The sequence below is a fragment of the Colossoma macropomum genome, unplaced genomic scaffold (genome assembly GCF_904425465.1).
Source record: "Colossoma macropomum unplaced genomic scaffold, Colossoma_macropomum, whole genome shotgun sequence".
NCBI classification, from domain to species: domain Eukaryota; kingdom Metazoa; phylum Chordata; class Actinopteri; order Characiformes; family Serrasalmidae; genus Colossoma; species Colossoma macropomum.
The window spans coordinates 31912581-31925376 of record NW_023494789.1 but is presented as its reverse complement, the minus strand read 5'-3'; the positions used below and the strand labels follow the sequence as shown (position 1 = coordinate 31925376).

At 37.9% G+C, this 12796-nt stretch overlaps 1 protein-coding gene across 1 annotated transcript; it reads right to left on the bottom strand.

The window, feature by feature from the left end:
• Positions 1-287: 287 nt before the first annotated feature.
• On the bottom strand, positions 288-12730 carry zmynd10 (zinc finger, MYND-type containing 10). The gene is made up of 12 exons (XM_036569588.1): positions 12399-12730; positions 12151-12259; positions 11408-11524; positions 10839-10892; positions 10301-10453; positions 6802-6890; positions 6602-6702; positions 5237-5409; positions 3311-3436; positions 3000-3121; positions 2648-2773; positions 288-936 (listed from the first exon to the last, which is right to left on the bottom strand). Exons 1-12 carry the CDS (start codon positions 12482-12484, stop codon positions 837-839), a joined length of 1356 nt encoding a protein of 451 aa, XP_036425481.1. The 5' UTR covers positions 12485-12730; the 3' UTR covers positions 288-836.
• Between the last annotated feature and the right edge of the window lie 66 nt (positions 12731-12796).

Below are 12796 nucleotides of genomic sequence, written 5' to 3'. Positions count from 1 at the left end.
TATGTTCTTTTTAAGTAACTTTTTAAAGTAATATTGTAGCGTTCACCGTATTAAAAGAGAGTCGTGGTACTTTATTCTCCAGCTGTTGTCGGCCACAGCTACTCAGTACATAAGCGGGGTTTTCTATTAACAGTTTACTCTATGACACTCTCACACAGGCACACACAGTGGGCCCCAGTTCCTAGCCCTGCCCTCCACAAGAAGAGTCCCTTGCAAAATGAACCAAGCACAATAAAGGCTATAGAAAAGCATCTCTTGAACACAATATATTGATAGGTCTGGTAAAATTAAAAGTGTTTGTATGGTAATTTACTGGCTACTGAGTTGCATCACAGTTTTGTACAATTCAGACTGCTTCTCTACAACAGAGCATTTCACATCAAACCACTATGAATGACTTTGTGTACATCTTGATGAGAAATGTTGAAAAGTTGGTGGATTTCCATTAATACATCTTTGGTCACACTCAAGCAATGTGCTCAGTAGACTCATACTTACAACTTTGAATACTTTTAAAACTATAAAAATTGTTACACAAAGTCATTATCCAAAAGTGGCAACAGCACCCTGTGTCCAATAAAGAATCTCATTTTTGTTGTTCTTTTTTATTTTCAAGACTGTTAACGTAGTCTCAATGAATTTCCTCAATCAAGGCTCAGCTCACTAGAGCAAAGAGTAGCTCTTTCTCTTCCTCAGTTCTCAACATTACCACCATAACCATAGCAACCCATGCTATCAAGGTCAGTGAGATAATGGAGTTTACAGTCATTCAGTCCCTCTGCCCTTCTCTCTGACTCTGCATCTGAAGTCTCTGTCTCCTTCCTCCAAGTAAACTCTCAGGTCTTGACGTTGAGCTCCTTTTGTAGTTTCTCGGTGGCTTCTGCCATCAGCTGACATGCAAGTTTGTGCTTAGGCCAGTGCTTCACCTGACACTCCCTACAATGAAACAAATGTATTATATATTGTTTATTACAGTGTATAACTAATTTGTAACTAATCAAAACCTGGAAGACTGAGGTAGAAATTGGCAAGTTGTGGCTGTTTCTAGTTCACTACAGTGGACTACTCCAGCATTTTTCAAACAAATATCTATCTGCCACAGCTGCAGCATATGGTCCATAACCACAGGCAAAGATTTTGACACATTTCCCGGTACTTAAAAAGGAACAAAAAACCCTACTGACTCAAAACACACTTATAACAGAAGTCAGTGGAAAGCTGCTCAATTGCATCAGTCAACATTTAAGCAAAACACATATTTTTGTAGACACCGATTCATCAGTCAAATGTATATATAAATTAAAGCAGTTTAACTTAATGTATATAACAGCTGTATGGTTGGTTCTTTCAGAGATGGAATTAGTTTTGTAGAGGGAAGAACTTTGAGTCTAATGGTTTAAGTTCACCTTATATAGTTGTATAGTTCAAGTGTTTATTCACAGAATTCAGCAACTTCCCAGTGATTTAATAACTTGGAACTGAATTTTTTCCTAATTTTTGAAACAAAGGAATCTGACATAATATGTAAACATTGGTATGTTTTGAAAATCCATATATGGAAACTAAACTGCGAAAATAGACCATTTTAAATTCACTATTTTTGTGATGTCACGAAAACCAACACATTTACATACTGTACTGCACAAAAGTCTTAGGCACCTAAGCACATAATTGAAAACCATTTCCCTGGGAAATAAATGTGTTTATGCTTATAAAGGCACCATATATCATTAGAATGAATGCAAATAAACAGAAATGCAGTAAAAAGTACTGTGGTTAATGTAATGAAGTACTGCTTAGCCAAACCAAGTATTGGATGATAACTACTATTAATACCAGGCTGTCACAAGCAGTGGTTTGGAAATGGTTAAACAAAAACATTGACAGACATAAAATCACTATTTACTGTAGTAATGTTATTTGTATTTATTCTAATATTAGTGTTCTGAGCAAATAAACTTACACTGACCAGATAAATATCTTTTTAAATCTAATTTTCTCAGGTGCCTAAAACATTTGCACAGTCTTACATATCTGCTCATTCAACCTACAGCAGTTTAGCCCTGCCTCTTCATGCTGAAGGTGCAAAAAGTGTTTCTGCTTTTTGAACAAGGCACAATACAGTGCATGTAATTTACATAATAATTTATATGTATCAGTCTTAGAGGCACATCAACAAAAAAGCCTGTTTAATTCTAACAGATAAAGAGAGGTTGGAGAATAGTCATGTACAAATAAATTATGACCGGTTTTAATGCATAAACCCACACAAACATTACAAAGTGGACCTCAGGGGAAAAATAAAATATAAGAAAAATGTAGGATGGCCTTTTAATGAGATTTCTGTTTGTTTCTAAGTACATGAAAACATTTTGAAATTTTTGAAATTCTCTGTGGTAATCGGAATAAAACAAATGCAGCAGATCAGGGTTAGGTTGAAAAATGCAGGAGTATTCCTTTAAGATGTGGTGTTGCTCATTATTCATGACGCTGAGTTGTGATTAATGCCACAAATGTTCTTTATGATAACATACTCAATAGTATATGAAAAACAAATTAAAATGGATAATGAAAAATCTACAATGAACATAAATACATAACAGAATGTCCTTAATGTTTTAGAGTATGTAAGGCTGATTTAGGGCACCTGTTGCAGTACCACTCCCCCTGGCAGCGGGAGCAGCGCTTAACCCCTTCCGCCCCACATGTGCCACACTTTGGCTTATCCGGGATGAGACTTTCCATCACATCAAGATTATATGTCTCAGCCAACCTGAGGAGCAGACACATACACACAAATACAGCTCATTCTACTGACCTAATCTCACTCAGGAAAACATGCGCATTCCTCATAGTCTCCTGATGTTAGAAATATGCCTAATTGAGATGGTAGAGGACTGCAAGGCCTTCACTGAAAATGGTTCCATAAATATATCAGCACAATTCTTATGCTCAATCTAAACTCAAATTTGAAAGAGATTTCTGAATTTGAATCTCACCTGTTTGCCTGTTTTCTTAGTTCACTTTCAGATGGGTTAAACACCTTCTGCACTTGGTGCTTGGCTATGGCCTTCCACTTCCCAGAATTCTCTGCGATAATTTCATTCAAAATTTCTGGAAGCTAAATGTAAATATTGTATTAATCACCCTTATTCTGCCAAAAAACATTTGATTATCAGTGTTATAGTAATTGTAGCAGAAATAAAACGGTTAAAAAATATTTTAAAAATAGTTGATTTCTCGATGAATATTATGTAGGTCTGGCTGAGCATGTGATATGCACATGGTAGGATGTGTGGTAGGAGTTTACCTGCTCAAGGATGAGTTCTTTCTTTGGTGGTGCGGGTTCTGTTACAGCTAGATGACTGAGGAAACGCTGAAGATCAGCAAGATTCGGCAGCTGATCTATTACAACTTCCGTCAAAAATCCACGCAGCTGCAGACATGCACCCAAAGGACAACATGCACAGGACAACAATGGCTTTTCATAAGATATTATACAACAGTAATCTGATTGGTTGAGAAGCGTTCTACTCACACTGTTATCACGCTGTAATTTTTTTCACAATAACTGCATCATTCCACAGAGCACTCATTGCTAACTCACCACTCACTTTGCACTGGAGCTAAGTTTCTATTTTAGCACATAAAAACAGAAAATAACTTAAATAAGATAATATTGGATGCAGCTTATTTGGTCAGGTTCTGAAGAAGAATGTGACTACATCAAATTCTGAACCTGTTGTTTCCCCTAAGCAAGCTTTTCTTCAGACTGACTGGAACGACATAACATTCAGGTTATTCCAGCTGATTTTAAAAAAGCTTACCTGAACCTCATATTGTGACAGTTTTTTGTTGTATCTGTACAGCAGAAGGCTACTACTTTTTGGGGTGGAAGGAACGGCCAATATTAAAGCACACTAAATAGTAAGTTTTCTTTTTATTTTTTTATTTTGCAGAACTGTTGCGTAAAAGCAACAAAGCACTCAAAGATGTGTGTTATTGTGAATAACATCTATTCCACTCACAGCCACGATTTTATTTGCAATAACACACTCTCGTGTTCTATTGCTTAAACACATACCTAAGCAAGTCTGAGTGACTCTTAATTTTTATATTAAATATGCAGCACTGCGCAATACTGCCCGAAGACAGACAGGATGGAATCACTGGGAGAAAAAGAAAAAATAATATGAAAATAAGCGGACAGGATAAAGAGGGGAAACACCTCTAAAAATAAGAAACAGCAGCATGGTGCCGATGTTTTTCTCATCAGCATAAACAGAGATCAGATAAGGTTTAGAAGACAATGACTTGGCACGGAGTGAAAATGACAAGTGGGGGCCACATCCTGAAGGATCATGATGATTATGCAAGGCTATAGGCTTCAAGAGCTAAACATGGAGCAAAAAGCAAATGAGTGAGGCTCAATTACTGCCTCCATTTAAATAACGTATTACATCTTTGGCGCGAGTACAAAAAGATGTTAATTAGCATGATAAAGATATGGAAGTTGATTTCTATTTTGATTGTACAGGTCTTCTCATAGGTTCTCTGAATACAAATTGCCCCCTTGGTGAAATTTGTCTTGGACTCCCAGTCCTACTGATCAAATGCATGTTCAGCTCATAAATTACTTACACGGTAAAAAAGAGAAGAAAAAAACAAAAATAGTGTGGGAGCCCAGGTCTTACCAAAGTAATGCGCATGCAAAGTTCGGTGATAAATCAAATTTACACAAATGTACTACTTAATCAGCCAAAGTTTGCTTCTTTAGTTTTTAGCTGTGAAGCGAATGTAGCTAAAAAGTAAAGAACGCCTATAGTCACCAATTAGTCATAATTCAGTTTTTACATGACTATTTTCATTCTCTAGAATGTTTTTGTGCCTTTCAGAGGCAGGGATGAACTGCTGTAGGCTAAATGGGTGTATAGCTTATATGTAAATGTGTTGGTTTTTGCTGAACTATTGCTTTAGGGACTAGCCTGCATCTGGATTTAAGTGTTCACGTGATAAGCAATCATTGGCACAAAGCTTCTGATTTCAATAAAGAACAACAACCTCAGACACAGCTGAAGGACCCCTGGGCTCCTACAGCATTATGGCTTTCAACTCCAAACCTGAAATTTTCATTCATAATTTTTCTGCACCACAGTGATTGGTGGATTAGAGTATGGTGAACACAATATTGTGTAGTAGACTGGAGCTCTAGTACTTTGCTTATGGAATGCTGTACCTTTAAGAGCTGGTTTTTGTTGAAGTTGTTGAAGTCATATTTCCTCTGGCAGTCTGGTTTAAGCAGCAGGTTGAGGAGAGATATCCACACCTGGCCATCCAGTTTGGTCATCTTTAGTCGATCTTCAGCAGGAATCTCTCTCCATTTCCCCTCTTCATACTTCTCCAGCTTACCTGCAGAGGGAGACAAAACACAGTCCTTTGGTTTTGGAAGTGTATTTTATGTGCACTGTTTTTACAGAGTAAAGAACCATTTTGCTCAGTTAAAATTTTGATATTCAGCCACACCCATTGCTTACAGGTGAATAAATTCAAGCACACAGCCATGCAATCTCCATAGGCAAACAGTGTCAGTAGAATGGGTCATACTGAAGAGAAAGTGACTTTAAAGGTGGCACTGTCATAGGATGCCACCTTGTCAAATTTCTGCCCTGTTAGATCTGCTGCAGTCAACTGTAAGTGCTAATATTGTGAAATGGAAGCATCTAGGAGCAACAACAGCTCAAGCCTGAAGCGGGGGCTACCAAGTGCTGAAGCACGTGGTGTGTAAAAATCAGCTAATCTCTATTAATTCACTCACTACAGAGTTCCAACCTGCCTCATTTTATGAAATGGGTTTCCATGGCCAAACAGCAGCAAACAAGCCTAATATCTCTACGTACAATGCCAAGTGTTGGCTCGAGTGGTGTAAAGCACACCGCCACTGGACTCTGGAGCAGTGGAAACGTCCTCTGGAGTGAAGAATCACACTTTACTATTAGGCAGTCTGACGAATGACTCTGGGTTTGCCGGAGGCCAGGGGAGCACTACCTACCATAGTATAGCACAGTGTATAGTGTCAACAGTAAAGTTTGGCTAAGGATGCATAATGGTCTGATTTTTTTATTCAGGGTTTGGGCAAGTCCCCTTAGTTCCAGTGAAGGGTAATGTTAATGCTACAGCATACAAGGACATTTTAGACTATTATATGCTTGCAACTTTGTGGCAGAAGTTTGGGGAAGTCCCTTTCCTGTTCCAGTATGACTGTGCCTTTGCACACAAAGCAAGGACTTTGAGTGAGGCCTCATTGTCCAGCAACAGTGCCTGAGTTCACAAATGCTCTTTTGACTGAATGGACACAAATTCCCACAAATATACTGCAAAATCCTGAGGAAAGCCTTCTAGAAGAGTGGAGGCAGCTGTAGCAGAAAACTGCTGCCAATTCCATATTAATGCCCATGGACCACATACTTTTGGCCATACAGTGTATATAGTATGCACATATATATGCAAACAACAATTTTATATTCAAGTTGCCTACAAAGTGTACTCCCTTACCTGTTAATGCTATGTCAGAAACAGATATACTACCATGTGTGTTACAAACCTCTGTTTTTGTGGCTCCAGGGACACTGTTCCACAAGCTGAACCAGCACACAAGGCAAGTTGTGAGTGTTCAGCATCCTCGAGAGCACACTCAGACTCAAACTGTGTTAAAAAGAACAATAAGAGTCATCATCATCACCAATAAATACCTTTTATCATATTGTTCTGTGTCATCCTTAAAGCAGAATGTAACCCTCATACCTCTCCACATGATCAGTAATGTAGCGAAGTACAGACAAAGCCTTGAGGGAGATTTCAAACTCTAAAATGCTACTCTGGTTGCGTAGATCCTGTAAGAGACAATAAACACATAAATGCATTGCAGTGTTGCTGTGAAATGTGAAAAAGCATTTCAGTTACATTTCTGAAATGTGTATAGTGTTGAGGCAAGGTAGTAGAAAGTTAAGATTACTATAAGAGTTTTTGTAACTCTTGAATTACTTATTTTTATAGCTTATTATTCAATAATTACATAGAAAACTATTGTAAGCTGGTTATCCTTAAGTTATAGGAGTGAGGTTTGTAAGCCTAGACCTGCTTGCTTTAATGTTTACATTTCTTTACAGTTATCAGTATATAGTAATTTATGTGTCGTGTAAATGAGTACTTGTTACTACTTACTACGCACACTGACAACCACTGACTGTTACCTATTATTCGGTGGTGGACAACAATAGGGGTGGGGGAAAAAATCGATTCTTAGATGCATCGTGATGCGGACATGGATGATTCTGAATCGAATCACAAATGTCAAAAATCAATTTTCTAAATTTTAATTTATAACGTAATGTTGACAGAACGCAAAAGGCGGAACTTGGAAGTGCGGAAGTGCAGCGCCCGGACAGTCTGTGGCGGCACATAACAAAAACACAACTGGTTGAGCGAGAAATCCGACCGGCACCCTCTGTGTTAAAAGCTATGTTAGGTCAGGAGTCGACAATCCTTTTGTCCTTTTAACAAAAATCAAACCACCTTGGGAGCCACAACATTTTATGTCCAATACGTATCAGTGGGTGCTAATGGCCTAGTATAGTCTAAAAACATAAACTAAAACGTAGACTCACTTTGCTCTGCTTTAAGCTTTAGCTCAGCTATAGCCGCTTTCCTCCCATCTCCGCCAGAAAACCTTTCTTCAGAAGTTGAACAGTTTCTTGTAAAATGTCTCTCAACGTTCGACTGTTTTACGAGGCTGAAGTCGTTTCTTATTCTCCAGCTTCTTGCTCGAATTTACCCGTTCCACCTTAAATTCTGCTTGAGGCGCCAGAATGTAAATGCAATACCATTTAAGGTGGAACGGGACAATTTGAAAGAGAAGCTGACTTCAGCTCTGCGACATTTTAGTGTTTGACAGTCCCTTGTTGCAGATTTGACGTACCAGGACCAACTGCGCTGCTTATAAATGCGAATAAGTCCATTCGTCTAAAATCCCTCTCTTGGCCTTTTCGTTCGCTACTAGCTAGGCGAGACTGTGCGTTGCTATGTGACCTGCAGTCTGCATGCCAGCCTTCAGGCTTATAGGGTGGTGAATTAGCAGCGTTTAAGAACATTTATTGTTAAAACAGTGTTAGGACGATCAGTAGAGCTTTATTTTGCTGCAAATGAGGATTATTTTATTTTTATCAAGACAGTAAAAAGAGCCGTATGTTTCCAACCCCTGAGTTAGCGTATGGAAGCACTTTGGCTTCAATGAAGTTGAAGGGGAAAAAGGACCTGGACACGAGCCACACTATATGCAAGTTGTGTCACACTAAACTAAAATATTTTGGAAACGACAAACATGAGAAACCATATTACAGGTTTCCACCCATTTTCCATCCGGTTGTACTTGCTGACTACCAGAGGACCATCAAGCAAGCGATGTCAAAGCTTCCACCCAACTCGGAAGCGAATTTCAAACTCTATCGCAACTTTTATTGACAAAGATTTGCCTCCGCACTCAGTTGTTAAGAACCAGGGCTTTCGCACTACGTTGCACACTTTGGAGCTGAGCATCCCGTCTCGAAGATATTTTACTGACACAGCGACCCCCCGACTCTCTAAAACGAGACCAAAACCAAAGTTATGAAATCACTGAAGAAAACAGGTAGAATAGCTGTAATCTGCTGTGTAGACACCCACTGCCACAGAATCTTATTGCACCGTAACTGTGCATTTTATCACAGATGAGTGGCAACCTGCGTCTCATGTTCTCCAAACAAAAGCAGTGAATGAGAGCCTTCCAGTTCACTCGCCATTTGTTTTATTAATAAAAGATATTGGAAGTAAATTCATTGTGGATCATTACAAATACTTTGCTTTAAAACCACAAAGTCGTCAGACAGTGAGAAAAAAGAAATCCTGTATAGAAAAAAAAGATGCATGAAGACACATCGATAATCGTTTTATAATCGCATCACAGCCCCCTGAATCGTAATCGAATCGAATCATGAGGTGCCTAGAGATTCCCACCCCTAGACAATAACAAGGTACATGTAGGCCTACTTTGTTACTGTACTAAAGCACCACTTTCGAGTATCTGTGCTTTATTCAAGAACTTTTATTTGTTGAGACTTTTACTTTCACTCCACATTTCAAAGTAAAATAACAGCTTAGCAACTGTAACTAGGCCATACTTAGTTACATGCAAATACAACTCATTTTTGATTAATGCTATTTTTATATAAAAAGCACCATATGCAGCTGCGTAGCTCTTAATGTGTGAGTTACTCTAGCCATTATAGTTATATTATTTTGATAAACTGAAACTGTTCCTCCAAATAATATATCATAATAGCTTCAACAACATACTTAAGTTCTACTTTTGATACTTAAGTACATTTAAATAAATATAAATAAAAGTATTCTACTTTCATTAATGTCATATCTTACAAAGGGTATCTCTACATTCATTCAATACAGGAGTTGTGTACTTATAAATACTAATGAACAAAGATTATTCAACATTAATTGGGTGCACTTTAGAGAACTTTACAGTGGAAGCACTGCAGTAATCTTCTGTATTCCTTAAATAGATTTTTGCTTAGGAGAAGCAGGTCTTGTCAAAGAAGTGAAATTATTGGATTTTGCAGTAATTAGCTGTTGTTTGAAAAGCATATTGGAAAAGTGACCACTTCTTTGTGCAGTCTTCAGCAGCCTGTCTCTGTATATTGTAGTGATGGGGGAGGAACTTTGTAACATTCCTTGTAGTTTTGTTAGTTAGTTGATTTGCTTTTATTTTTTAATCTACACTTCATTTCACAGAGTAAAATTTTAGAAATAATAGGTATTTAATTACTGCCATCTTTGTAGGCTTAATGACTGGAATAAGTGATTGATAAATAGTACTACGCTGTTGTGAAAAACTGATTGATTGTTCAAGTATTTGCATATTGTCCTACATAACCGAGGACGCTCAGACAGCTGTGGGTTCACACTCACAAATGTATAAGTTGTATGTTACAAATACATGGGTGTAGGAAAAACTGTACAAATAAAGTGTTCAACTGTATTTAGAAATACAGTAAAGTATTGCAATTTTATAACACAGTATAAGTACTCTAAATAAACAAACAGTAAATGACTGAAGAAATAATTGTTTTTTTATGTTTAAGGTTAAAAACATCTTATGATTATATTAGGTTAAGTTTAATGTTTAGGATAACAGTGTTTTGATATCCCCTAAACATCTCTACTCCACAAGATACCATTGCAGGTCCCTCACCTCTATGGAGTTCATATCTGAGAGTTCTGAGTGAGAGACTCTGTTGTGAGTGGGGTTTTCTCCACGGGCACACTGTCCCGCTAGCAGAGTGAGTTTACGATGGCAGTAATCCACCAGGTCCAAAACAGCATCTTCGGCTGCCTCACAGGATTCCTGCAGCATCACCAAAAGACCTCCAAATTTAAGTTACAACTCAAGATTACACAACAAAATGTGTGGTTATCAAACTGCAGGCCAGTAATGGAGAATCTATGGATAGATGAACCCTCAAAAATAAATAAATAAACAAACTAAAATAATAATATTTAATCAATAAACAATTAACAATCGTATAAAAATAGACTGTTTGCTTGCAGCTTGATTGCTTTACTAAAAGCTTAACTATATAGTCTGGTATTCCCTACCCTCATCTGAACAGTCATTCATCTATTCAGAGTAATGGAATGTAGTTTAGTAAATTGCTTCAGGCTCAATGCAGATTTGTGATAGTTTGAAAAACAAACAGGAAAAGGATAAATCCCTCTGCACATGTGCCTACCTTATGGTACATGATTGTCTCCAGGAGATTTATGATTGTAGCCTCATGGTGAATCTGAGAACATTGAAGAAATGACAGATTTAATGTGAAAGTCATTCATGGTATGTAACTTGAAATACACTGTATATCCAAAGGTTCGTAAAAACACCGGCTCATCCAACGTTTCTTCCAAAACAGGGAGTCTGACCCTCTTTGCTGCGGTAACAGCCTCAACTCTTTTGAGAAGACTTTACACTATATGTTGGAATATTGCTGTGAGGATTTGATTGCATTCAGCCACAAGAGCATTAGTGAGGTCATGTACCTCTACAGCAGATGCTTGTCCTTGGGCATGGTGACCGACTAATGTGTGGCTACTCCAGAGCATCCCATTCTATTGACAGTGCTTTTCTATAGAGATTATACTAGCTGTGTATGCAGAGTTGCACACCTGTTTCAGCAATGGATGCACTTTAAAGCTGGATTCACTAATTAAAACGTGTGTCTTGAGGCTTTTGGATATGTAGTGTAAGTTAGTACATGAAACATAGTAAGAACACTATAGAAAGAGTTAGAGGATATCTACGTACCACCATGTACAGCGGGAAGGTACTCTTGGGGCTAAAGTCCTGAAGTTGGCACAGAATAGGGAACACTTTCCGTTTCCAAATTTCAACGAGTATCATTCCATGAACGAGTGTGGGTATCTAGACAAAGCACATTCACATTTCATCACTTATTCAGATACATTCTTAGTAAAGGACTATATCTGACATTTTTCTTGTATTTTCCAACATTTGTGTGGTTTTACACACCAAAAAGGGTCATTTTTCAAACTCTCTTTATCCTTTAGAATGAAACAGGTTTTGTTACTGTGCCTTTAAGAGTGACATAAGATACATGAGCACCATTCTACTGCTGTAGGTTGTACTTTTTACTGTACATGGTTTTTGCATTTATTATAACGATATATGTTGCTTTCACAAGCACAAACACATTTATTTCCCAGAAAGATAGTTTTAAATAAATGTGTTAAGGAGCCTAAGAGTTTTTCACAGTACTGCGTGTAAATGTGTTGGTGACATCACAGAAACAGTGAATTCCAAACGGGCTGTTTTTTGTATGGACTGGAGAGTGAAAGGCACGTTTTCAAACCTTAGTTAAACAAACTTTACATATTACTACAAACTCCTTTATTTAGAAAACCAAGGGAAATTTTCCATGATATGAGCCCTTTAACTAGTTCATCACAATATCATTGAACACACTGAACCTATGGGCACTAACATACAGCACATCAGAACAGCTTCATGCAAAGTTTAACGTTACCTACCTTTCCAAGTGACACAAAAAGGTCTTTGACGAACTCCTCTTGATTAGCACTGGCATTAAGAATAGCTTGCATGTTGAGTTTCTCAGTATACTCATGTTGGCGAAACCACCTGGCAAAAAATAACGCACAAGAGAACAAAGCGTAGAGTGAAATGGCAGATGAATGTGCGGATCATAGCTTTAGCTTACACGGTTCAGCGTCTGTTAGCCATTCTAGCTAACGGAATGTTATTAACCTAGCGAACTTACTTTGGACTCCCGATTTCCCGCAATGATATTTTTTCCAAACTCTGGATGTAACCTTCAGCTTCTGCATGTAAAAGCACCGAATCCATGACTGATGATTCACGAAGACAAAATTCTACCAACTTTTAACTATCTAAGCTATGAATTTGGTTAGTTCTACATTTGTATCAGCCACGCAAAACAGTTCGGCTTCTCTCAGCTAGCTAGCAAACAAACTGCCATTGCTATGGCAACTTACATTCACACGCATGCGCAGTAAGGTACACGCTTAAAAAGGTGGAAGGCTGATCAGTGGTTCTTCAGTAAAGGCAAGTATGTGTTCTTCATAGAAACATTTCATGCTTAAATGTTCTTCAGATTAATGAAGAATGTGTTGTATATGGTTCTATATAGAACATTTT

Bases quoted from the DNA above. Each gene is read 5' to 3' on its own strand.
- zmynd10 (XM_036569588.1), bottom strand. From the start codon at position 12,484: ATGGATTCGGTGCTTTTACATGCAGAAGCTGAAGGTTACATCCAGAGT. The intron at 3,437-5,236 runs GTACAGCATTCC...GCATGTCTGCAG, and splicing joins ACAAAAACCAGCTCTTAAAG to CTGCGTGGATTTTTGACGGA. The intron at 2,774-2,999 runs GTGAGATTCAAA...TCTGCTCCTCAG, and splicing joins CTAAGAAAACAGGCAAACAG to GTTGGCTGAGACATATAATC.